At 38.8% G+C, this 23,530-nt stretch overlaps 2 protein-coding genes across 4 annotated transcripts in view; both read right to left on the reverse strand.

Annotated features, from left to right (window-relative positions):
- Positions 1-1,118: 1,118 nt before the first annotated feature.
- On the reverse strand, positions 1,119-11,117 carry LOC110366402 (zinc finger protein 664). Of its 2 annotated transcripts, XM_036131293.1 has the most exons (4): positions 10,860-10,900; positions 4,450-4,472; positions 2,593-3,815; positions 1,119-2,420 (listed from the first exon to the last, which is right to left on the reverse strand). In XM_036131293.1, the coding sequence occupies exon 3, from the start codon at positions 3,790-3,792 to the stop codon at positions 2,605-2,607; it is 1,188 nt and encodes a 395-aa protein (XP_035987186.1). In that variant the 5' UTR covers positions 3,793-3,815; positions 4,450-4,472; positions 10,860-10,900; the 3' UTR covers positions 1,119-2,420; positions 2,593-2,604. The 2 variants fall into 2 exon arrangements, with proteins under 2 accessions (XP_035987186.1, XP_035987184.1); XM_036131291.1 differs by lacking the exon at positions 4,450-4,472 and having other exon boundaries at positions 10,860-11,117.
- A 2,321-nt stretch (positions 11,118-13,438) lies between these two features.
- The window catches only part of LOC105922647 (zinc finger protein 239), a 38,138-nt gene continuing 28,046 nt past the window's right edge, over positions 13,439-23,530 (reverse strand). For both annotated transcript variants that reach the window (XM_036131296.1, XM_036131295.1), the window contains exon 2: positions 13,439-16,259. In XM_036131296.1, the coding sequence (XP_035987189.1) occupies positions 15,262-16,259 (998 nt within the window). In that variant the 3' untranslated portion in view covers positions 13,439-15,261. The remainder of the gene's footprint in view (positions 16,260-23,530) is intronic.

Consider the following 23,530-nt stretch of genomic DNA (forward strand, 5'->3'; position numbering starts at 1 on the left):
CATGATAGCCTATATGCTATCCTGGTAGCAGGCTATCATGTTAGCGCCTGCTACCATGATAGCCTATATGCTGTCATGGTAGCAGGCGCTACTTTATTAACATGTCGGCCACCAAAATACTCTTACCTTGACTTGATGTCGCTGGAATTGGGTCAGGATGTTCTTCGGTTGTGCCCTTTCCTCCGACAAAATGCTTGCTACATATGTACTTGAATTTGGTAACTTTTTCCGGGTTGAACTGTTGTGTAGGCCGACCGCCCCGGTGTTCCAAGCGTACACATTTCTCCTTGGCAGTCTTGAAGAAAACATCCTTCATATACGGCCGATCAGCGTACCTCGAGTCGCTGTTGCACGTTCCATAGCAACAATGTTTAAAAACCATGGTTTTAGATTTGGGAAAAGCAGTCGTTTACCGAGTAAAACCAAGGGTAACGCACGTCTCTTTTACAGCGAAACAGCGGCGGACTATGCAAGCTTGCCCTACTGCGTACCACGTGATGTGACGTCATCGTGACGTTGTGTTTCTAAAAATAGCTCGCGCGCGGTACCGCATTGCACGACCAACTGGTTTCACAAACGCTGCCACAAAATCAAGCTGTCCTAACATCAGCCCAAACAGCTGATATTAAGACAATAGTTGAAAAGATGATTCTGCACACATAGAATAAATGAGTGACAACTTCTCTTCAAGGACAAGAATTTATTAACAGAAAAATTAACATCCAGGCAACACCACTATAGAATGCTGTTTATCTAACTTAACACTACATTTCAATCAAAAAATCCTCTCTACTAGGCTGGAGTTAAGGGACTATGTACACACACAATATCAAAAGGACAAATAAAAATGGTTGAAAACCATGACCAAAAGAATGATTTGGTGAATCTAAGGTAGACAACTAAAGTTAATTTTAAAGAAAATGAAATGAAGTTAATTTAGCTGAACTAGTTTAGAACAACCTATGATACTGTATATGTTCAACCTAGTCACAATGAAAATGCTGAGTTAGACAAAATTTACTTAAAGAAATAACATTTTAAGGAATGATTTACTTGATAAAAATCAATAACCTTTAGGATACTTGTTTTTTATGAATAGAATTATTTCTCCTGGAAATAATACTCAATTCAGTAACTAAGGAAGCTAGAGGGTGCTGTAGCGGACAATTTACATTACCTGGATGAGTTAATTCTAAAGTTAAAGCTTGAACGGTTAAGTTACACAAAACATACTTATATCAGCATTTATCTACCCTGTTAGTGCTGCACCAGTGCTTGTAGTACTATTGAATGATGGTGGAGCTAAATGAAGACAAGCATATATGCATACATATATGCATGTATGAATGTATAAGTGTGTATAAAGCGGAGTACTAATGCTCCACTATAGTAAATCTGTTGGGCTCACTTTGGCATTAAGACAGCAATTCTTAATGCCACACTACCAAACAGAGCACGTTAAAAATTGGTATTCATATAGACAGATACTTTTTTTAATATCAAATGAGTGGGTAAACATTCTGAGCAAGAGAGGAACGAGTGCCTCAGAGAATTTTTCATATAACTCTACAACATAACCATCTTGTCCAGAACCTTTACCATTCAGAAATTATTTTATAGTATTAACAATCTCTTGAATTGTGATATCAGCCTCCATTTCCTCTCTTGCTGCTTCACTCAGTTTAGGGAGGTCTAGTTGAGCTATCCAATCTGAAACTTTCCCCTTAGCTTTTGATGTACACAATTGTTAGTCATATTATTTAAATATTTCATTTATAGTTTTAGGATCAGTAACTTTGAATTGCCTTTGCTGAAAAGTGCTATATAAATAAACTTGCCTTGCCTTGCCTAACTTTACTGTTTGACAATAAAACTGATTTACTCGGAACAGCAGTGTTAAAGTCTGTAAATCTAAAATATGTAGAAGTTCTACAGACTGATTTTTTTGGCTTTGATGAGCACCCCCTAATGAATATTTCTAAGCAAAATAAAACTTGTCAGGATCATATGGGTCAGTGTCGTGATTTGCAAGTTGAAGGACCCAGGTTCAGGTAAAGAATAAAGAAAAATTATGAGGAATGAATAAAATGTACAAATTTGTTGCAGCACAACAACTAAATACAGGCATGGAAGAACATGATGGCAAGGGGAGAAATCCATAAATAAAACAGAAGGTCCAGCACTAAGCATGGCTTAAAGTAAAAAGATAAATAAATCTTGAGGCTGGAATTTTTTTTTCGTGGTGGTGGTAATAGGAATTACATCTTAACTTGCTTTTGCTGCTTCTTTCAATGTTTACTGAAAACGTTCTCTGAAAAGAACAAAACATTATTGTTTTACATACAAAGTCTCTTTAGGTAAGAATCACTTGAGGTTCCTATGTATTTGGACTATAGTTTGTAATCCTGTTCAGAAACATGTTTTGTTATACTGGCTGAAATGTTCCTTCTATCCTGAGTGTAGTCAATATATTATGTACTGAAATGGAATGAAAAAAAATTATCCCTGTGAGAGCTCGCATATGTGTTTTCGCTTGTGAACAATTAAAAAATGTTTATTGGAGATCTTTTTTTTTTTTTTACACATCTCACGAGTACAAGGTCTCTAACCTGTGTGGGTTATCTTGTGAACATTTAAATGGCTAATCTGAAAAAAACTTTTTCCACATGTCTGACAAGAAAAAGGTCTCTCACCTGTGTGGACTCTCCTATGAACATTTAAATTACGGTTACTACGGAATTTTTTTCCACATGTCTGACAAGGAAAAGGTCTCTCTCCTGTGTGGGTTCTCCTGTGAACATTTAAATTTCCAAGATGTGAGAAACTTCTTCCGCATGTCTGACAAGGAAAAGGCCTTTCACCAGTGTGGATTCTCCTGTGAACATTTAATTGACTACTACGAATGAAACTTTTCCCACAGATCTGACAAGTAAAAGGTTTCTCACCTGTGTGGGTTCTCTTGTGAACATTTAAATCACAAATTTTATAAAAAGATTTTCCACATGTCTGACATGGAAAAGGCCTCTCACCTGTATGGATTCTCTTGTGAATATTTAAATGACCAATCTGGTGAAAGGTTTTTCCACATGTCTGACAAGAATATGGTCTCTCACCTGTGTGAATTCTCTTGTGAATATTTAAATTACCCTTGCTAGAGAAACCTTTTCCACATGTCTGACAAGTAAAAGGTCTCTCACCTGTGTGGGTTTGGTAATGCTTTTTTAATGTATAATTCTTCTTTAAAGATTTTCCACAAATGTCACATTTGAAAGACTTTTTTTTTGTACCGCAATTAGGCCGACTCTTTTTTGTTCTGGTGTGAGACAGACTGTTTTTTGTACCAGTATGAGATTCAGTGGAAGACTCAGGCTTCACATTTGGTTCTTCATTCAATGGAGGTTCTGGGTCCCCTTCTTCCTCTTTAATCAATGGAGGTGCTGGTTCGCCCCGCTCTTCAATCAGTGTTTCCATCTTTTGTTCCTCTTTAGCCCATGAAGACTCAGGCTTCACATTTGGTTTTTCATCCCTCTGTTCTTCAATCAATGGAGGTTCTGGGTGCTCTTCTTCTTCTTTAATCAATGCAGGTCCTTTATCCCTCTGTTCGTCAATTAGAGGAGCTTCTGGATCTTCTTCTTTAATCAGTGAAGGTTCTGGGGCTTGATCTTCAATCAGGGGAGGATCTGGTTCCACCTGTTCCTCTTCAGTCCACCGTGGCTCTACTTCCTCCTGGTCATGACAAGACCTTCCCCCCTGGTCACAAAACTTTTGGACGGCAGAAGCTTCCTCCTCCATGGAGACATGTGGCTTATGGAGGTCTAAGGGGACAAAAACAGGAGGAAAAGACAAATGAGATGATGTTTGGATTAAAGATTTTGTTGTCAAATGTCAAGTACAATACATTTATACTTCAGCGGACCAATGCTGCTTGTGTGAGAGTTATTGTTGGTTTACTGGTAGTTATAATTTTCATATGAAATTCCTCTGAACCAGAGATTGTAAATTCCTCTACACTGCAGATGCCATCTATATAAGATGTTGATGTTTTTCGTGTAAAAGCCAGCGACAGAAACCAACATCACCCTTAGATTTAGATTTTAGTAACTGTATCAAGTTGCCATCTTAATGCTAGTCCTTACCTGGCTAGGTACATTACTGAGCCCACTACATTTTGCAAGCAATACTGTGGCTCTTCTTGCTGTTTTACAACAGCATTGGAAAGAAAAGTATTGACTTGTTTCCATTTTTGTGCATAAACAAAAAGGTTTAGTCAAAGCCATCCACTGCATGTGGAAGCATTTGTTTCATGTCCCAAAGCGTCATCCTTTTTGTCTGATGTGTTCAAAATTATATCACGGATTATGAAGTCTACTTTACTACCTGACCCGTTCTTGATTATCTTTGGGAAATCAGATGCAACCAACAATTTACAATCAAGACAAAAACATTTACCGTATTTTCCGGACTATAAGTCGCTCCAGAGTACAAGTCGCACCAGCCATAACATGCATATTTAAGAAGGAAAAAACATATATAAGTCGCACTGGAGTATAAGTCGCATTTTTGGGGGAAATTTATTTTATAATATACAACATCAAGAACAGACATGTCATCTTGAAAGGCAATTTTAAATAAAAATAGAATGGAGGCAACAACAGGCTGAATAATTGTACGGTTAGCTTACGCTACATGACACAACTGAGAATGTGCCTGGTATGTTAACATAACATATTAAAAGATATTCAGATAACTATAGCATAAATAACATGCGAAGAAGTTAACCAAAGCGCCCGTGTCACTCCAAATAACTAAAATCCAGTGAAATCTTCATCCTCGTTATCACTTTCAAATAACTCTGTTAACTCTGGAGGTAGAAGATGCGGCACTTCCACTTCTATGTCGCTTATGTCTGATTCAACACAGGCCTACAGCGCCCTCTTGCGGTTTGGTGTAAAAATAACAGGTGTAATGATATACTGGTAAAAATGTGTAATAATTTCACACATAAGTCGCTCCAGAGTATAAGTCGCACCCCCAGGCCAAACTATGAAAAAAAACTGTGACTTACAGTCCGGAAAATACGGTAATTTCTTATCTCTCAGCATTGCAAAGAAGCTACTTTTATTGTCATGGAAAGGACCTTCAGTTCCAAACTCCAGAATGTGGCTTAGAGACCTTGCTAATACTTTGCATTTAGAGAAAATACGTTATGTATGAAAGAAAAATGTGTCTTTTTTTAACGTTTGACAGCCTTTGATTGACTACCTGCAATCTGTGTGACAAGCAGTTGAGAAAATGATCCTGCTCTATAAGCAGTTGTGTGTTTTATGTTATACACATTTTTATTTATTTTTATGTTAAAAAACTAAAATCTGAGCTTTGTTACTGTCCAATTTATTCTGCAAAATGCTTTCTGCTCAATAAAAACTTTCTTAAAAAAGTAACAATGGCAGTTGGTTTTAGTTTAATCTATTTTTTTTTTATTCTGCCTGTCTGGCATTAGTATTCCTGTGTCCTGACAAATTACACATCCCAGTTATGACATGTTTTAAAAATAGCTTACATATTGTTGTTTCTTTTTTAAATGTAATAATTTGTATGTAAACAATCTCAACCAGGAACTGTCCCTCCTGTACATGCATAATATCTTTCTTTTACTGTCAGCCAGTTTGATTCCTTTCAACCAACCATTTTTAGATCATTCACTTCAATGCACACACTACTTAGTATTCAGCGATATCAAAGAAAACCCTCCTCCACCCATCTTCACCAGCAACAAAATCACATCTCCAGACTACATCATTCACTTCTACCATCACCAGATATTTAGAATTTGTCCCACAACACCTCTGACAGCCTAAGTCTAAGCATCAAAAGTTACATTTTAAATCATTCTTTCACTGATTTTACTCTATTGTATGCGCTTTAGGTCGCTCCTGGTTTAGTTCCCTATAGTTCTATAAGTCTGTCCAACCTGTGACTCTGACGCCATAGCTGTCTCTGAATTGGCTGGAATAAGTATTCATGTACCCTGCTGAATTACACATAGCAGACAAGATATGATGAGTCTTAAATATAGCATACATACCTCTTTACTGAAAAGTGACACTATGAGTTACTATAAAATTATACTGAGATTTACTATGAGTTACTATGAGGTTTTAATACACCCGCATCTGTGCTCTGCTAAAAAGCACATAACATGAAGCCGTTTACCGACTTGATTCATAAATATAAATCATCCTAACGTAACCAATTTCCAAATCTCCTCGGCGATTCTGGTCTTGTCAAGGTTTTAAGTTTGGACATCCAAACTAAAAACTGTAGTAGATTTTCTCCTGCATGAGACATAGTCACGGCACAGAGAAGTGCACTTAACCCAGAACATGTTGACCAACTACTGTTTCTAAATTTAAAAAAATATTACGGAGTTGAATGGCATTTGTGATAAGTTCACATTATGTAGAGGAAGAGTTCTTTGACTTTGTGTTCCGTTTGTCTTCAGTACTGATGATTCAGCCAGCAGTTTTTAATAAGATAGTGAGAGGTTTTCAATATGTTTAGTTAAAGGCAATATAGAGGGTGTGCTCGTGGCGCAGCGGGTAGCGCGGCCCATATACCGAGACCTTAGTCCTTGACGTTGTCGGCCCAGGTTCAAATCCGACCCGCGGTCCTTGGCCGCATGTCTCTTCCACCCCCCTTCCTGTCAGCATCGTTTCATAAAAAAGCAAGCCACTAGAGCCGTGAAAAATTCCCCCCCAAAAAAAGACTTTTTTTATCTATGTTTAAAAAACTGAGGATAAATATTTAGCTTTCTTTTGCACAAAAAGTTTTTAAAAGTGAACTACACTGTCCAAAAAAAGTGGGCACCTTTTTGGTTACTGTTATATGTTAAATGAATTGAACCAAATGCACTCTGTTTTCCTGTTAATATATCAGTGTTCAATAAATTGAACATAAACACAATATTTGGCTGGTTTTGTTGATTGAATGAGTGAGCATTAATTTGAAAGTAATAAATACTGATACAGGGCAGTCAAAAGTAGCCGGTCAACGGCGGCAAATCTCCGAACCAATCCGAGCTCAACTCTGAAAAACTCTTCTCGCGCAACGCTCGCGGAGAAACGGCCAAGGGAGCGCACAGCACAGCTGGTGTTGAGCATGGAATAAGCAGTTAGAGCGTCTCACTGCGCGCTCTGAAGTTAGTAAATTGTCATATATTCACCTAATCTGATCTGTTTTAAATGGTGCTAGTAATTCAAATTCAACAACTAATTTTATGCAAATTTGTTCAAAACCTTGTTAAAACATGATGATAACATGTGAAAAAATGTTTTAAGAATAATAATTAAAAAAAACAACGGTTGTTTTTGAAGAATTGATCATTCACTTTTTTTGATTTTTATTCAATTTAAAACATGCACTCTGACTCTATTGTTTAAATAATCACCTGTCTTGAAAGCTTCCAAAATACATCAGGGAGACTCTTTTTCAAAATTCTCCCCTTTCTGGGGCTCGGGCACCGGCATAAGTGCACCCTCCTACCTGATAGTGTGTGGCCTGCTACTGTAAAAAAGTTTGACTGCCCTGCCGATATTGGGAGTCAAATCATATCAAGCTGAGCTATATCAAGAATCGTATTGTATCGTGAGCTATGTATCGAGAATCGTATCAAATCGGCTCACCCTAGATCAGGGGTGTCAAACTCATTTTGGTTGAGGGGCCGCATACAGCTTAATCTGATCTCAAGAGGGCCACACGCGTTAACTAATTGCAAGATTAAATAGAACTAATAAATGTGGACTTGTTGATTTTTATATTCAATTAATTTCACTTTTACACAATATGTTATGAATAACCTCAGCGTTTTTAAGAAAAGTATGTGCAATTTCAACAATACTTTTACTCAGTTAAACATTTACTTGTGCATTATGCATAAGAACTGATCACAGTGATTATACAATGTTGAAAAACATTTATTCACATTTTTTTGGAACTTAAAAACACTGTCCTGCATGACAAAATACATCAAACAGATAAAAATTAAGAAATAATTTAAATTTTCCACACCTGACGCTTAATCTGCTAATTAAAACACAGCGCCCCTCGTGGACAATATAGGAACTGCATATTTTCAATTAAACGAAGTACATGGTTTTTTTTTTTATAATTGTTTTATCATTCTCTACCTTTTGTTTCTTTTCTTCTTGTTCTTCCTTTCCACTCCTACTTTCCCATTGTAGTGTCCATATAATTTGACATATTCCCTGCATGAATCATAATAAAACTATTCACATTCATAAATCAAGCGGAGCATTATGGCAAAAGCAGTACTGCTCCATTTGTGAAAGTCAAATCTGATGAGCTCTTTTTGCCATTAAGACAACAATTCTTATTGTCATATTGCCAGACAGGACACTGGAAAAAAAAAAAAAAAAATTTTTTTTTTTTTTAATAATGATAATGCATTTAGCCACAGGGCCGGACAAAATCGTTCGGCGGGCCGCATCCGGCCCGCGGGCCGTATGTTTGACACCCCTGCCCTAGATGATACCCAGCCGTACGAAACATGGCTTCAAACACTTTAAACAACCTATCACAGAATACCGTTAGCTACCGGTGAAACTTGACTGATACCGCCACTGGGTTGTTGTCATTCCTCTAACTACGCAGGGAGCCAGGGAACAGCCACCATCAATCATACGGTATCTCAAAGTGACAAATGCAATCATAATACACCAGGTGGGTGGGAGCAGCAGGGACTCGCCAGGGATTTTTTTACAAAGGGAGGGGGAAAAAGTAAATGTGCTGACTAAAAACGCTTTGAACTCTAAAGTGAGTGTGCAACACTAAAAGGGGAAAAAAATGGTGAGGACTGTCCCTGTCAGGGCAAAGTTGGTGAGGACGTGTCCAGACCAGTCCTTCAGAAGGTTACGCCTATGATTAGGATATCAGGAAAACATAGAAAGCTACTGTGGACAACACAGGGAGCACAGAGAGTAGGCAGACAAGAGTCAGAATTAACAGAATACAAAGAGCTACAGTCAAAATAGGGAGGATGAGACAGGAAATAAGACAATAGACTAGGAAGAAAAAACTAAAGAGAAAGAAGAAATGTATATAAAACATGAGCACACACAAAAACAGAAGAGGTATAACCTAAAGTTCGGGGGTCAGTTTGGCTGACACCAACGTAACGTCTCATTGTTTGCAGTTTCATGTTAAAGTGGATCCAGCTGTGCTGTTCTGAACAGACCGCCACTGTAAGCATAGAACATCCAGGCTGCTTTATTTATTATTAGGGCCTTTATTACAGCTCACTATAAGGCTGTATTGTGCCCAATCTGTTTATATTTTTAGCAGAGTAGTTGTACAAAACCAAAATGTTTTTACGATGGTTCTTGTTTCTAATTGAATTATTTTACTTCTATGCGGGTTGGAATATCTCTATACCTCCCTATAATCAAAGGAGTCCTGCAGAGTGAAATACTGATTGTAATAAAATACTGACTAAACCTATTCATGGTGTTGCGTTCTATCATTTCCCCCTACATTTGAATCTATTATATAACTCTTAACTAATTTTGTGATACATCATAGTACATTGAACCCAGTCAAATGTGCCCTATTTTTTTCACCTTGAGCACCTGGTCCTTCAGTGGTCTCTGCACAGCCCTGGTCCTCCATACCACAAAACAAACCAGCATGGACCAGATATACTTCAGGGTCACATTTCAGAAACATAGATAAGCACAGTTACCTAAAATTTACTGGGCTAAGATGCAGGTTTATAAGCCAACATCTTGAGAAGACCCCCACCTCACTCACCTGTGAACATCCAGGGGCAGGACATAGAAACTGTGGAGAGTTTCAAATACCTGGGTGTTCACGTCAACAATAAACTGGACTGGACTCATAACACAGACGCTCTGTACAAGAAGGGCCAGAGCCGGCTACACCTCCTGAGGAGGCTGAGGTCCTTTGGTGTGAGCAGATCTCTGCTTAAGACCTTCTATGACTCTGTGGTGGCCTCAGCCCTCCTCTACGCTGTCGTCTGCTGGGCTCCTGTCAGCGCAGAGCGGGACAGAAAGAGGCTGAATAAGCTGGTGAGGAAGGCCACTTCTGTCCTGGGCTGCTCTCTGGACTCTGTGGAGGAAGTAGCTGAGAGGAGGGTGTTGTCCAAGCTCACATCCATCATGGACAACACCAGACTGTAGAGGAGCTGAGCAGCTCCTTTAGTGCCAGGCTTAGACATCCTGTCTGTAAAAAGGAGCGCTACCGCAGGTCATTCATTCCTGCTGCCATCAGATTATACAATACTGCACTATAACTGTAACCAAAACTGTAATTATAACTGTAACTGTAATAATCAACATGCAATAACGAATGTGCAATTCTGTTTAATACACTGTGCAATAATCCTGAAAGTAGTGACTTCTGCTATTACACCAGAATATATGTCAATACACATGTATATAAGTCACCGTGAATGTACATAAGACATCCTCTGCCTTATTTCTATTTTGTATTTTTATTCTTATTATCTTATCTACTTCTTTTTGATCCACGGTATAAACGGGGACACACTGTATATACCTGATGCACCTTGTCCTACATTGGCACCTTCTTCTGATTACTGATTCAATGTGACATGTGAATTTCTCCAATGTGAGATCAATAAAGCCTTTCTTATCTTATCTTAACATCTGCTGTGGAAAATATAGAAACTATCATGCAGATGTGGGAGACTGGGAGGATGTTAGTTTCAGGTCTGAACGGAGCCTCAGAGGCTGAAGCCTGTGTGTAAAACTAAGAGATCAGATCAGAAACTGGTTTATCAGACACTTTTTGTAGCTTCATACCGATTCTGGTGAGTTTTATCTGGGGTCTCCAGCAGCTTTCCAACCGCCTGACGTCTTCCTCGTAGCGGACGATGGTTTTCTCAACCTCTGAGAAGATTTCTTCAGCAGCAGCAGTCAGTCGCTCTCTGATAAACTCTCTCAGATGCTGAACTGGAGACATTGTTGCTGAAACTATGCAAATGTTCAGCTGAGACACGACAAACACAACCGTCTTCCTGCTGAGTCCACACACGCTGCTGCTGGAGCCTTTTAGTTTTACTTCCGCTGAGCGTCACGCTGAGACAAAGCAGCTGATTGGTCCGTTTATCGCCCCCTGCTGGACTGGAGAGGAGCAGCAGATGTGCAGCAACAACAGACGACAGAACCAGACCAGAACTTTTCTAAACCGTCATCAATGGAGCAGACGTGAGGTGGAAGTTTACTCTAATGAGCATCAGCAGGGTCACCATGAGGAACAGAGAGCAGAGGGACTTTCACCTGAGCTACAGTCAGACTTTAAAGCTCTGGTTACAATAAACAGGAGGAAGCATTTCTTTGAGCCTCTAGTTGGATTTGAATCATGATATGAAAAATATCTGATCCTCAGCTCCATATTATAGAGCTAATAGGAGCCATACAGTTTGATAGGTTTAGCTCCATAGTCTTTATTTCAGTGAAAATAATGGCAGTCAATCCTAAAGTAGCTGAAGACATTAAAAGATCCTTCAGATCAGAACATTGCTTCTCATTCCTGCAGCTGGTTCAATTCTCTATGTAGACAGAAAAAAGTGTTGCTCAATAAACCAGGTAAATATAACACATGGTGACAGTAGGACATAGTGAGTGTAAAAGTAAGTCTCTCTCTTCCTTTTTCTGAACATTCAGTTCTGTTATAAAATATTCTGTATTAAAAATAAATAAATCATAGCAGTTCATCACACAATTAGTTAACTGTTTTATTGATTTTGAGTGTAATATTGCATAAACGAAACTAATAAAACAAGGATAAAGTTTTATAAAAGGTAATGGAGACATATCATATGATACAGTTCTTAATACCTACAATACTGACAACAGGACAAAAGATGAGGCTCTGTGTTATTATTTAATCCCTAGAAATTAAATGCTTTTTTTCCCACAGAAAGTGTTTAATAGTAAAGATGCACTACTGGCTCACATGCATAGACCTAACGACCTTCATGCTTTGCGCGCTTTTAAACCAGAGGGAATTTGTTGATAGTGCTGCCCCCTTGTGGCATGAAGTGGTTTTAAACCAGAAGTAGGTTTTGATTTCTGAAAAATCCCTGATGAAGCTGATGAACGCTGAGTGCTGCATGGTCACCTTTTCTGCGCTCTGGGGTTGGAGAGCTGCCTTTCAGCACCTGGAGGCGGGTGTAGCCTCTTCTCCCTGCAGGTTATGGCAGAATGTAAAGCTCGGAGTCTAAAGCGCAGGTTTTGGTAATATCACAGTAAGTTGGGCAAAAGTCTGGGTTATTTACTGCCCTGCAATGGACTGCCGACCTGTCCAGGTTGTACCCCGCCTCTCGGCTATTGACAGCTGGAGATCGGCACCGGCACCCTCTCACGAACTATTGTGGACTATTTATTCTCCCTTGCCATAAAGATCTTTGCCAACTGGCGCCAGTTGTGTGTGTATATATATATATATATATATATATATATATATATATATATATATATATATATATATATATATATATAAAATTATGTCTATGCACAACACCGGCAGCACGATCGGTCCCACCATCTTATTTGCGCATGCGCGAACAGAATAACTTCCGGTAGGCAATATTTCGTTTTTCTTACGTTTTAATTCTTTTGTCTTTTTCCATGCACACGCACATCAGCACGCAGTTTTCCTTCATAGAGCAGAGCTGTACTTGAACGTTTGCTTACCAGGTTCATCCACTGAAGTCAAACCAACTCCACTTCGAAAAACCACCATCAGGCCATTGAGTTTTTATAGGTCACGCATACATCATGACATACGGTAGAAACGCTGGCTTGGACCTTTCAAGATATAAGCCATATGTTTAAGGTTTATTAACTGGAGTCACTTGTCGTTCTTACCCCTCTGGTCTAAAAAATATTTATGTCCTTCTGTGAATCTGGATATAAGAGAACGATTTATTTTGTTTGTTTTTTTAATTATTATTTTAGTCACTGTTTCACGTGGTTAATTGGCTACTTCTAATTTTAGAAGGCCTATTTATTCTAAATTTCCCTGTTAAACTTGCTCAAAAATATTGTTTCCAGTCACTGATTTCAATTAAGGGTGATAGTAGATAATCCTTTAATGCTGCTCACCAAGAGTCATCAAGACCCGATGTGGAGTTTCAAAATGAAGGCCTCCAAAATTATTTTCTAGTCACTTTTATGTAATGTGCCGACAATCGCTTGCCCTCGTCCAAACAAGCGACTGCCGTAATCAAGCATGTGAAATTTTGAGCTTCTACAGACATGCACAGGCAAGCTTGCAAAGCGACAACTTTTGTCGCCACTACATTAAACTACACCCATTTATCAGGATCATCCGTGAGGTGTGCCCTTACAATTATGATATTCTCCAGGCTGTTTCCTTGTCTGTAATATAGAATGAGCCTGGTTTTTCTTTTGTAGACAAAAAGATTTCAGCAAATTACAGCAAGATCTTCTGACTCTTCATCCTTGTTGGTCATGTTCTGCTTTGAAAATATCACAAACCCTCCAGTTTCATAACCAATACAATTTCTGGGAAATAGTCTTGGCTGATAACATTTATCCCATGTGTTATCATTACCATTATGAAAATGAAGAAAATGAGCTGAATTGTATCCTTTGGTCTCCAACTAGAAGAATTGTATTGGAAAAGGATTAAAAAAAAATTGTAAATATGGATGCAAAAACAATTAAATAAAAATATGTATTTGACATCTACTGAAAATAGATATTAGCAGTTGTATCAACCTGCTGTACCAGACCCTATATGACACAAGCCTAGTCGTAATCAAATTTAATTATTGCAGCCAACAGTTAATAGGATAAATCTGAAAGGCCTCCGCAGAACTGAACTCCTGTCATCCTAATCTAGAGATTTTACAGGCTAAGAATAAATGTCAATCAAGCTTACTAGAGTGGACGGGATTTCAAATAAAAATATATTTAAAATAAAACATAAAACCTACACAGCTCCTCAAGATATAAGACCCTTGGAAAGCACCCAAATCCTTATTACAGGATGGAAGGACACTTACCAAAAGAAAATCTCCAAGAGAGTAAATGTGATTGAAAAAAGGACTAACATCAAGATTTAAAAGAACAAAAATCTGAAGGTTAAAAAAGAATAACAAGGATTCAGAAGATTGTTATTCAGCTGCTTCTAAAAAGTAGAGATGAAAAAGGGCTAAAAAACTTTGGCCCTGCTCTGCAGAATCATTCTTGTGATTTTGTTTAATTCCTACCAGTAACGTACAATTAGGAATTAGAACAATGAATGAGTTTGCTTACATAAACTCTAGGAACATGAAACATCTCAACAGCTAACTAGAAAAAAAAAAAAAAAAAATCAGTCAATTATTCAGCCTTTGTATGTGTATATATATTTCTTAACTGAAAGAACTGAGTGTAAAACATTGCTTAATTCTAAAAAATAAAAAAAACAAAAAAAAGATCTACAAGACAGACAGAATTTATAGAAAAGACAGGACTCCAATCCAGAAGGTGGCAGCAGAGGGTCTCTAGTGGAAAACTACTAAGAAGAATTTTAATACTTTTTATTATTTGCAGAAAAAAAAGACAACTTTTCCGTTTTGTTTTCATTTCATGTGAAGATTCAAACTGCCACTTTGAGTGAAGCTTTGTCCAAATATTCCTCATGAAAAAACCTGTCACCTGTATGCGTTTTCTTGTGAACATTTAAAGAATCCAGTCGAGAGAAACTTTTTCCACAAGTCTAACAAGAAAAAGGCCTCTCCAGTGTGGATTCTCTTGTGACTATTTAAATGACTCAGGCAAGTGAAACTTTTCCATATTTCTGATAAGAAAAAGGCCTCTCCCCTGTGTGTATTCTCTTGTGAACATTTAAATGACCCAGTGCAGTGAAACTTTTCCCACATGTCTGACAGGAAAAAGGCCTCTCACCTGTGTGGGTTCTCTTGTGACTATTTAAATGACTTATTCCAGTGGAACTCTTACCACGTGTCTGACAAGAAAAATGCCTCTCCCCTGTGTGTATTCTCTTGTGAACATTTAAACTGGCTATTTGAGTGAAACTTTTTCTGCATATCGGACAAGAAAAAGGCCTCTCCCATGTGTGGATTCTTTTGTGTTCGTTTAAATGACTCAGTGCAGTGAAACTTTTTCCACATGTCTAACAAGAAAAAGGCCTCTTCCCTGTGGATTCTCTTGTGACTATTTAAATTACTCAGTCCAGTGAAACTTTTCCATATGTCTGATAAGAAAAAGGCCTCTCCCCTGTGTGTATTCTCTTGTGAACATTTAAATGACTCAGTGCAGTGAAACTTTTTCCACATGTCTGACAGGAAAAAGGCCTCTCCCCTTTGTGGGTTCTCTTGTGACTATTTAAATGACTTACTCCAGTGAAACTTTTTCCACATGTCTGACAAGAAAAAGGCCTCTCCCCTGTGTGTAATCTCTTGTGAACATTTAAACTGGCTATTTGAGTGAAACTTTTTCTGCATATCAGACAAGAAAAAGGCCTCTCCCCTGTGTGGATTCTCTTGTGTTCGTTTAAATGACTCAGTGCAGTGAAACTTTTTCCACATGTCTGACAAGAAAAAGGCCTCTCACCTGTGTGGGTTCTCTTGTGAACATTTAAACTGGCTACTCGAGTGAAACTTTTTCCACATGTCTGACAAGAAAAAGGCCTATCACCTGTGTGGGTTCTTTTGTGAACATTTAGATCACTCTGTTGAGTGAAACCTTTTCCACATGTCTGACAAGAGAAAGGCCTCTCACCAGTATGGGTTCTGTAATGCTTTTTCAATTGACTCTTGTGCTTCCAAGACTTCCCACAAACATCACATTTTAAAGACATTGTCTTATTGGTTGGTAAATGTTCAGCATCCTGTTGTTCATGTTTAAGCCTTGAAGAATCATGTTTTTCTTTTTCTTCCTCCATCTGTGGAAGTTCTGGGTTCTCTTGCTCTTCAATCTGTGCTTTTGGTTCTATTTGTTCCTCTTTAATCCATGAAGACTCAGGCTCCACATTTTCCTCTTTAATCCATGGAGGTTCTGGTTCCCCCTGTTCTTCAGTCAGAGGAGGATCTGGTTCCATCTGTTCCTCTTCAGACCACTGAGGTTCTGCTTCCTCCTGGTCATGATTGGACCTCCTCCTCTGCTTGCAGAGCTGTTGGATGGAAGAAGCTTCCTCCTCCATGGAGACATGTGGCTTTTGGAGGTCTGTGAGGACAAAGAAAGAGATCATTAATATAATTTAAGTAATGACTGTCTCATGGATCAGCCTGATTCCTGGAGATCCTGGACTGAAGGTGTCACATGGTTCATCTAATATTAATTTATGGAAGAAGTCTCTATTGGTCCTTGTAAATGTACGTTTCAATGAAATGTGTCTTCTGCATTTAACCCATCCCCTAGAAAGCAGTGGTTAGCTTCTATAGCTGCTCAGGGAGAAATCGGGGGGTAAGGGTCTTGCTCAGGGATCCATAGTGGTAGTCTGTGGGAATCAAACCAGCTACCTGCAGCGTTCCCTGAACACAAGCTGCTCTAACCACTAGGTCAGCACTAGTGGCAGCATTGCTGGCTTCTGACCTCTTCCTTATCTGTCTGCAGCTCTCCGACAGGCTCTGATCTCGGTCTCCATTATCCCTTTCCGTTTAAATAAATCGTGTTAATCTGCTCCCGTTGTCCTGTTTGATCTCTGCAGTAGAGGGTGACACAGGAGTGTATTTCAACTTCTGTCCCATCCTCCTCCCACATAAAAAAAAACTTTTGTGTCCCGTCCCAATCCCAGGCCAGAGTAGAAAAAAAAGTCCTGTTGCGTCCCACTCCTGGTAATATTACTCCCACTCCCATCCCGCTCCCATTCTGAATGACTTCCGCTCTTGGGCCGCTCCCATTCTTGTTATCTTCGTTAAGTTTTCTGGCAATACATTAAACCTGAATGTCTATGAAGGGTCAGTTAAGTTCCTGTTTTAGCTGTGGTAAAGGCCAGTTAAAGTAAAAGGAATAATAAATAAATAATAAAAGTAGCAAACAAGGAAACAGACCATGCCTTAGTTGAATAAACAAAATGTACAATGTTGCCTTTTACTAATTCATTAAGAAATTGTTTCACATGAACAATCAAGTTACTTTTATGTTTCAAATTGCTGAAACTAAAGAAAAATGCACATAGCAAGTGATCTATACTCAATTAAGAAAAAAGTACATAAAAGGCATTACTTTCACAATTTAGATAATGTACCTCAATGGTTGAAAAACTCAGTATTGTAAAAGAAGAAGTTGAATATCATTCAAGCATATTAGTATTTTTCCATACGCAAAATAATATCCATAAACTAATTAGGGTTTACTATTGGAACCAATACATACATCAAACATTAAACACATTCTTAGACAGACCTCTCAACTTATATCAAAAATTGAGAGTGAGGTTATGTTAATTTTCAGTGGTGATGCAGAGCTGAAGGCGGGGCTAACTGGACCCAGGAAAAGCTCAGTCTCATTTTTATCCGACCAGACATGAAAGTAGACATGTTTTACTTTTGTTAAAAAGTGAAAGAGAAATGTTCACACGTTGTTAAGTTAGTAGGTTAAAACAGAAAAAAACACAACTGTTCAAATGATACTAAATAAAATATTAAAGTACTTTTAAGTTATTGGCCATATTATTACACTGTTACACATTGGGAAATGAGTCCAGGAAACCTGTTTTACAAGCAGGGTACTGAGTGTTAACACCGTGACATTCAACTCTTGTCAAGTTTGTTAATATTTGCAACTTTACAGTCACTCTGTAAGTTTAATAGTCCTTACTTCTGACTTTGTGTTGCAAATCCAACTTTTCCAGGTTGAGTTCGCCACTAGCAGTTCATCCTACCCCATGTTCATGTGTTTTTGAGCGTGGGCGGAAAAAAATTGATCGGAAGCACTGTTGGCTTCGGGGTTGTGTAGTTCTTTTGACTTGCAATATAGTTTAGGTTTCTTGGAAAAAAACTACAAAATAGCGGCGGCGATCCTACATTTTTGATTTTCTATTTTATTGAAATTTTTGGCATCGATCCTAGTTTATTGTACCTGCTATTGGTTTACTCCTTCTTCCGTCTGCTCCCGTTGATATTTAATCCCGTGACCCACGGGATTCCCATTAAAAATGTCAGCCTTTACTCTGCATGTGGGTAAGAGCCTTAAAAAATGACAAATTGACAGTATAATTCAACCCTTCTTGTGGAATTACAAAACTCCCAGAATAGCCTAGAAACATTTAACCAGATCCAAATTTCCAGGGGGCCCTTTCCAGTAAGATGACCAGACTTCTGAAATCAAATCTGAGGATATTTCTTGCTTGTGGATAAAAATCAATACATCTCATCAAAATGAAATTAGGAAACAGGGACAGTAATGGTTTCATTTATTTTTACATATTTATTAATATTTAAACAACAAACAACAATATATATATATATATATATCGATCGATCTCAAATCTCCCCCTCCTCCAACAAATTTAAAGAAAGCTGGGAGAAAGATATGGACATTGTAAAATTTACACTTGCTGTAATAATGAAAGACACTGCCTGATCCAATTTAAAATTACAAACAGGCTTCTTTAATCAAAAACGAAAATCCATACCATCTTTGCTGGTGTGTTATCGACTTGCGATAAATGTCAGTCCTCTGATGCAACTCTTAACCATGCATTTGTTTCATGTCCCAAAGTGTCAGCGTTTTGGTCTCATGTGTTCAAAATGATATCACAGATTATGAAGTCCATTTTACTACCTGACCCGTTCTTGATTATCTTTGGGAAATCAAGTCCACCTGTCAGGGTTCTGTGTTCAGTGCCAGTGGCGGCTGGTGCTAAAAAAACTGAGGGGGGCGCACACAAACAAACAAATGAAAAACAAACAAAGCAAATCTTAAAAAATAGCACTATTTGAACATGAATTTTGCCCTCCTTTCCTTCTGCCCAGCAAATTTCTCAATTATATTCTTGTTAAAGTCAGTCATCTCTGTGACTAGTCTTTTCTCCATTGACAACATGGCCAATGCATTCAGCCTGTCCTGAGTCATTGAGTTTCTCAGAAAAGTCTTGATTCTTTTCAGAGTTAAAAAGCACCTTTCAGCTTTCAGCTGTGGTCATGGGTGTGGTGATGAGGATCTTCAAGAGCGTGACAGTTTCTGAAAAGACTTCTTCTAGATTGTTTTCCTGATTTTAATAACATTTGCTGCCATTTTTTAAGGCTGTGTTATGAAATGTGTTACAGCATTTTTGTGGGACAAGATTATACAAAATTCAGTAACCAAATGTTTTATTCCCCATTACCCATAAACTTCAGTACAACTTAAATAATAAAATATCTTGCTGACAAACATTACATCAACATACCTACACAGCATAGACACAACTAAAGGTATTTCTAACTACAAAGCACATCTTCCTAATATATTAAATAACATTACTATAAACCAGTGTAACAGTGATTTTCCACAACAACTCACCTCTGCAGCAATCCTTTCATGGTCTTCTACACTGAGTATCCAACGCTTCTTCACTGGCTGATTACTACCTACACCGCTTTATCCAACCATGGAGTGGAGAGATCACTTGCCTGCTGCTGAATTTGTAAATTAAGACGATCCGGTCCAAGCTCCTTTATCCTGTTTTTTTTCTTCAAGTGAACGCTTTGTAAAAGCATTTTTTTTGTAAAGACAAAACAGAATTTTCTCTCATTTTGAAACTACTCAACTTTGCAAGCATAACCGTGAATCAACCTAACGAACTGCAGCTGAGCTGAGTCGAATCGGGGATTGTCCAATCACACAATGTTTTTAAAAAAATTAGCCAGTACTGACACTCTACCAGTAATGACGCAACAGAATAGGTGTGTCCGGGACGCCGAGCAGTGCGCCCCTATGCAAAAGCCTAGAAAACCAATTAAAAGTCAGCCTCAGATCACGTGCTTGCCCAAGTAGGCGGCGCCTACATTCACTCCCATTAGACCGGCGCCCCGCACATAGGAAAGGAGGAAGTGTGCACAATGTGAGCAATTAAATAGAATTATGTATTTACTATTTTAATAAATTCTAACATGTCTATTGGACACACAGTATGAATAAATACATTTCTAAGTACTTTGCAGTTCAGAAATCATTTATTATCTAAACGATTTAAAGGGGGCGGCGCCCGAGCGCCCCCTACTGGCCAGCCGCCACTGTTCAGTGCTCTCTAACTCTGCTCCACAGGTGGCTGCACTTGACGGGTGGGCGTGGCCCGCACAAGCAGCTTGTTTAGGAACCCTCTGCTCTGGCTTAAAAGGAGTGCACTTACAGCTGGAAGACACCAGAGTGTTAGCCCGTCGTGGTATGCCTAGGCCACAGATCTGTCTCCCGTGCTTCGTACCTGTGAGTTTTGAAAACCCTGTTTTTGGATTAATCTTGTCTCCTGTCCTCTCCAGTTTCATCGTGCTCTGAGGACCAGTTTCCTGAATCCCAGCCTTCTTAGATTTTGCTCTGGCATCTCCACTTTCACTCCCTTGGTGTTACCAAGCCGGGCGAGGATATCCCCCTTCCTGGATTCACCTGGTTTGTCTGGACACACTCCGGTTCTTCCAGCTGCTCCTCCAGCCTGCCGCCGCAGTGGTACTGCTTGGGCTCCTCGCCTGTGTTACATCTGCCAGCCCTCCTGTCATTGAGCCACCTCCTCCCATCAGAGAGTTAGGGTCACAGAGTTCCTTTTCCACTCATCCCCCCTTATCAACCAAACGTCATTTCGGCTCTGACGTTCCGACCTCGCCAGTTGCACATATCGTGTCCTTTCCCTCATTTGAGCCTTTTATAAACATCTTTAAAACTGTTCCTGTTTCGGTCACTGTCTGCGTGTGGGCCAAACACCTTACAACCATGACACCACCCAACAATTTACAGTCCAGACAAAAACGTTTCATTTCTTATCTCATCATTGCAAAGAAGCTACTTTTAAATGTCATGGAAAGGACCTTCAGTTCCAAACTCCAGAATGTGGCTTAGAGATCTTGCTAATACTTTCCATTTAGAGAAAATGTGTTTTGTGATAAAAGAAAAATTTGTCTTTTCTTAAAGTATGGCAGCCTTTGATTGACTCTCTGCAATCTGTCTGTGTGACAAGCATTTGTGAAAATGATCGGTGCTATATACTTATATTAAATCTGAGCATTGTTACTTTCCAATTTAATCTAGAAAATGTTTTATGCTCAATAAAACTTTTCTTAAAGCAATACCAATGGCAGTTGGCTTTAGTTTAATCTATTTTACATTTTTTTTCTGCCTGTCTGGCAATAGTAGGCCTGTGTGCTGACAAATTACACATCCCAGTTATGACATGTCTTTAAAATGGCTTACATATTGTTTCTTTTTCAAATGTAACAAGTAGTATCTAAAATGTCCGAACCAGGAACTGTCCCACCTTTACACGCATATCTTCCTTTTACTGTCAGCCAGTTTGATCCCTTTCAACCAACCATTTTTAGATCATTCACTTCAACGCACACACACTCCTTAGTATTCAGCGATATCAATGAAAACCCTCCTCCACCCATCTTCACCAGCAACAAAATCATATCTCCAGACTACATAATTCACTTCTACCATCACCAGATATTTAGAATTTGTCCCACAAAACCTGTATAAGCACCAAAATGTATGAGAGCAGTAGTACCGCAAATCGTCACTAGAAGGCGAGGAACTGATCTTAAAGGGGAAGTCCGGTCAACAAGGAAAAATCAATGGATCATTAGCTATACCTAAAACTAATATGTTTGTGGTGATTTAATAAATTTAGGGTTAATCAGTTAAAAAATAAAAACAAATTGTCGTCACAAACACTGATCCTGGGGTCGGCCATTTTTACCCATATTTGGGCACATCAAAGGATGTGACGTCACATCCTGTGACGTTTCTTAGCGGAGCGGCACAGCGCTATAGTTCAATAGGTTCAGGTTCACTATGACATCTATAAAGAGAGACTTTACAGATATAACTTACAATTGAAAAATGCAAGGGAATCTTTCTTCTCTGAGATCATGAAGAAAAACATTAATAATGCTCGTGTCTTATTTGCCATAGTCGACAAATTTCTACTCCAGAACTACAGGCCCATGTCAAACCTCCCCTTTACCAGTAAGATTATTGAAAAAGCTGTGTTTCAACAATTAAACACCTTCTTAACAACGACCAGCCGATTTGACGTTTTCCAGTCTGGTTTCCGTGCTCACCACAGTACAGAGACCGCCCTTATCAAGGTGTTTAATGACATCCATATAAATACAGACAGTGGAAGAACCACCGTGCTGGTACTATTGGACCTCAGTGCAGCATTTGATACTGTTGATCATTCCATTCTGTTAGAACGCCTGGAAAACTGGGTCAGCCTCTCTGGTACAGCTCGCAACTGGTTTAAATTCTACTTAGAGCCTTTGACTGTTCTAGTTAAACTGTTTTACTGTTTTTAATGTTCTTTTTTAATTCTACATTTTATTCCTACTTGCTTTTATTCTGTTCTGTTTTCCTATATTTTAATCATGTAAAGCACTTTGCGTTGTCTCTGTACTGAATTGTGCTATATAAATAAATTTGCCTTGCCTTGCCTAAAGACGTGTTTTTACTCCCTGATGACATTGCATTGCACCGTGATGTCACAAACTGAGAGGTGGAAGAACTGTTCTAAACCAAGATAGGTGCACCAAGCAAAGTAGATTCAAATAAAAATTACTCTTAATTAAAAAAAACTAATTTATTGAAAAGTATGTAATAATTTAATATTTAAAGTATACAGTTTGAATTCTGATTTTGACCAGAGTTTCCCTTTAAAACTTTCCTTTTTGACAAAGCTTATAGTTAGAGTGGCTCATGTTACCCTGAGCTACCTCTATAGGGTAGTTCACGCGTGACGTCAGCGCTACATCCGGGCACGGTGGTTGGCAAAAAACAGAGCTGCACTCGTCTACTACATGACAAAACGGGTGATTTAGAGCGTACTTTTAGTTCGTTTATTTTTGGAATCTAAGCAATGCCTACGACTTGTTGAGCTCCCGGTTGCACACAGAGGCATTCCAAATCGTTGGATGTACGTTTCAGTCGTTTACCGAAGGAGGAAGGACGAAGAAAGAAATGGATATTTTCAATGAAAAGAGCGCAGGCAGACACTCCCAATGGACCGGGGGAGCCATCATACTACGAAAGAATTTGCAGTCTACACTTCATCTCCGGTAAATACAACTTAATTCTGCTCTAGTCATTGTTCTACTTAAATAGCGGCGGAGGGGAGGTGGCGATCGCTACACGGGCCGGATAAGCGGTAGCAGCAGCAGCCGCTCCTCCGGCTCCATTACGCCCCCGTTCACGGGCGCTAGTACTTCTGTGTTTACGCTGCAATGTCGCCGACACCCCCACCCATTTTAACAAGACAAAAACACCAAAATAATCCGTAGTAAACAATGTTTTTTTTTATCCCA

Source organism: Fundulus heteroclitus, unplaced genomic scaffold (assembly GCF_011125445.2).
Source record: "Fundulus heteroclitus isolate FHET01 unplaced genomic scaffold, MU-UCD_Fhet_4.1 scaffold_42, whole genome shotgun sequence".
NCBI lineage: Eukaryota > Metazoa > Chordata > Actinopteri > Cyprinodontiformes > Fundulidae > Fundulus > Fundulus heteroclitus.

What these genes read in the sequence shown, in the direction of transcription:
- LOC110366402 (XM_036131291.1), bottom strand. Translation starts at nt 11,019, where the DNA reads ATGTCTCCAGTTCAGCATCTGAGAGAGTTTATCAGAGAGCGACTGACT. An exon ending in GATAAAACTCACCAGAATCG is followed by an intron (nt 3,816 to 10,859) that starts GTATGAAGCTAC and finishes TTGTCCCCTTAG; the next exon opens with ACCTCCATAAGCCACATGTC.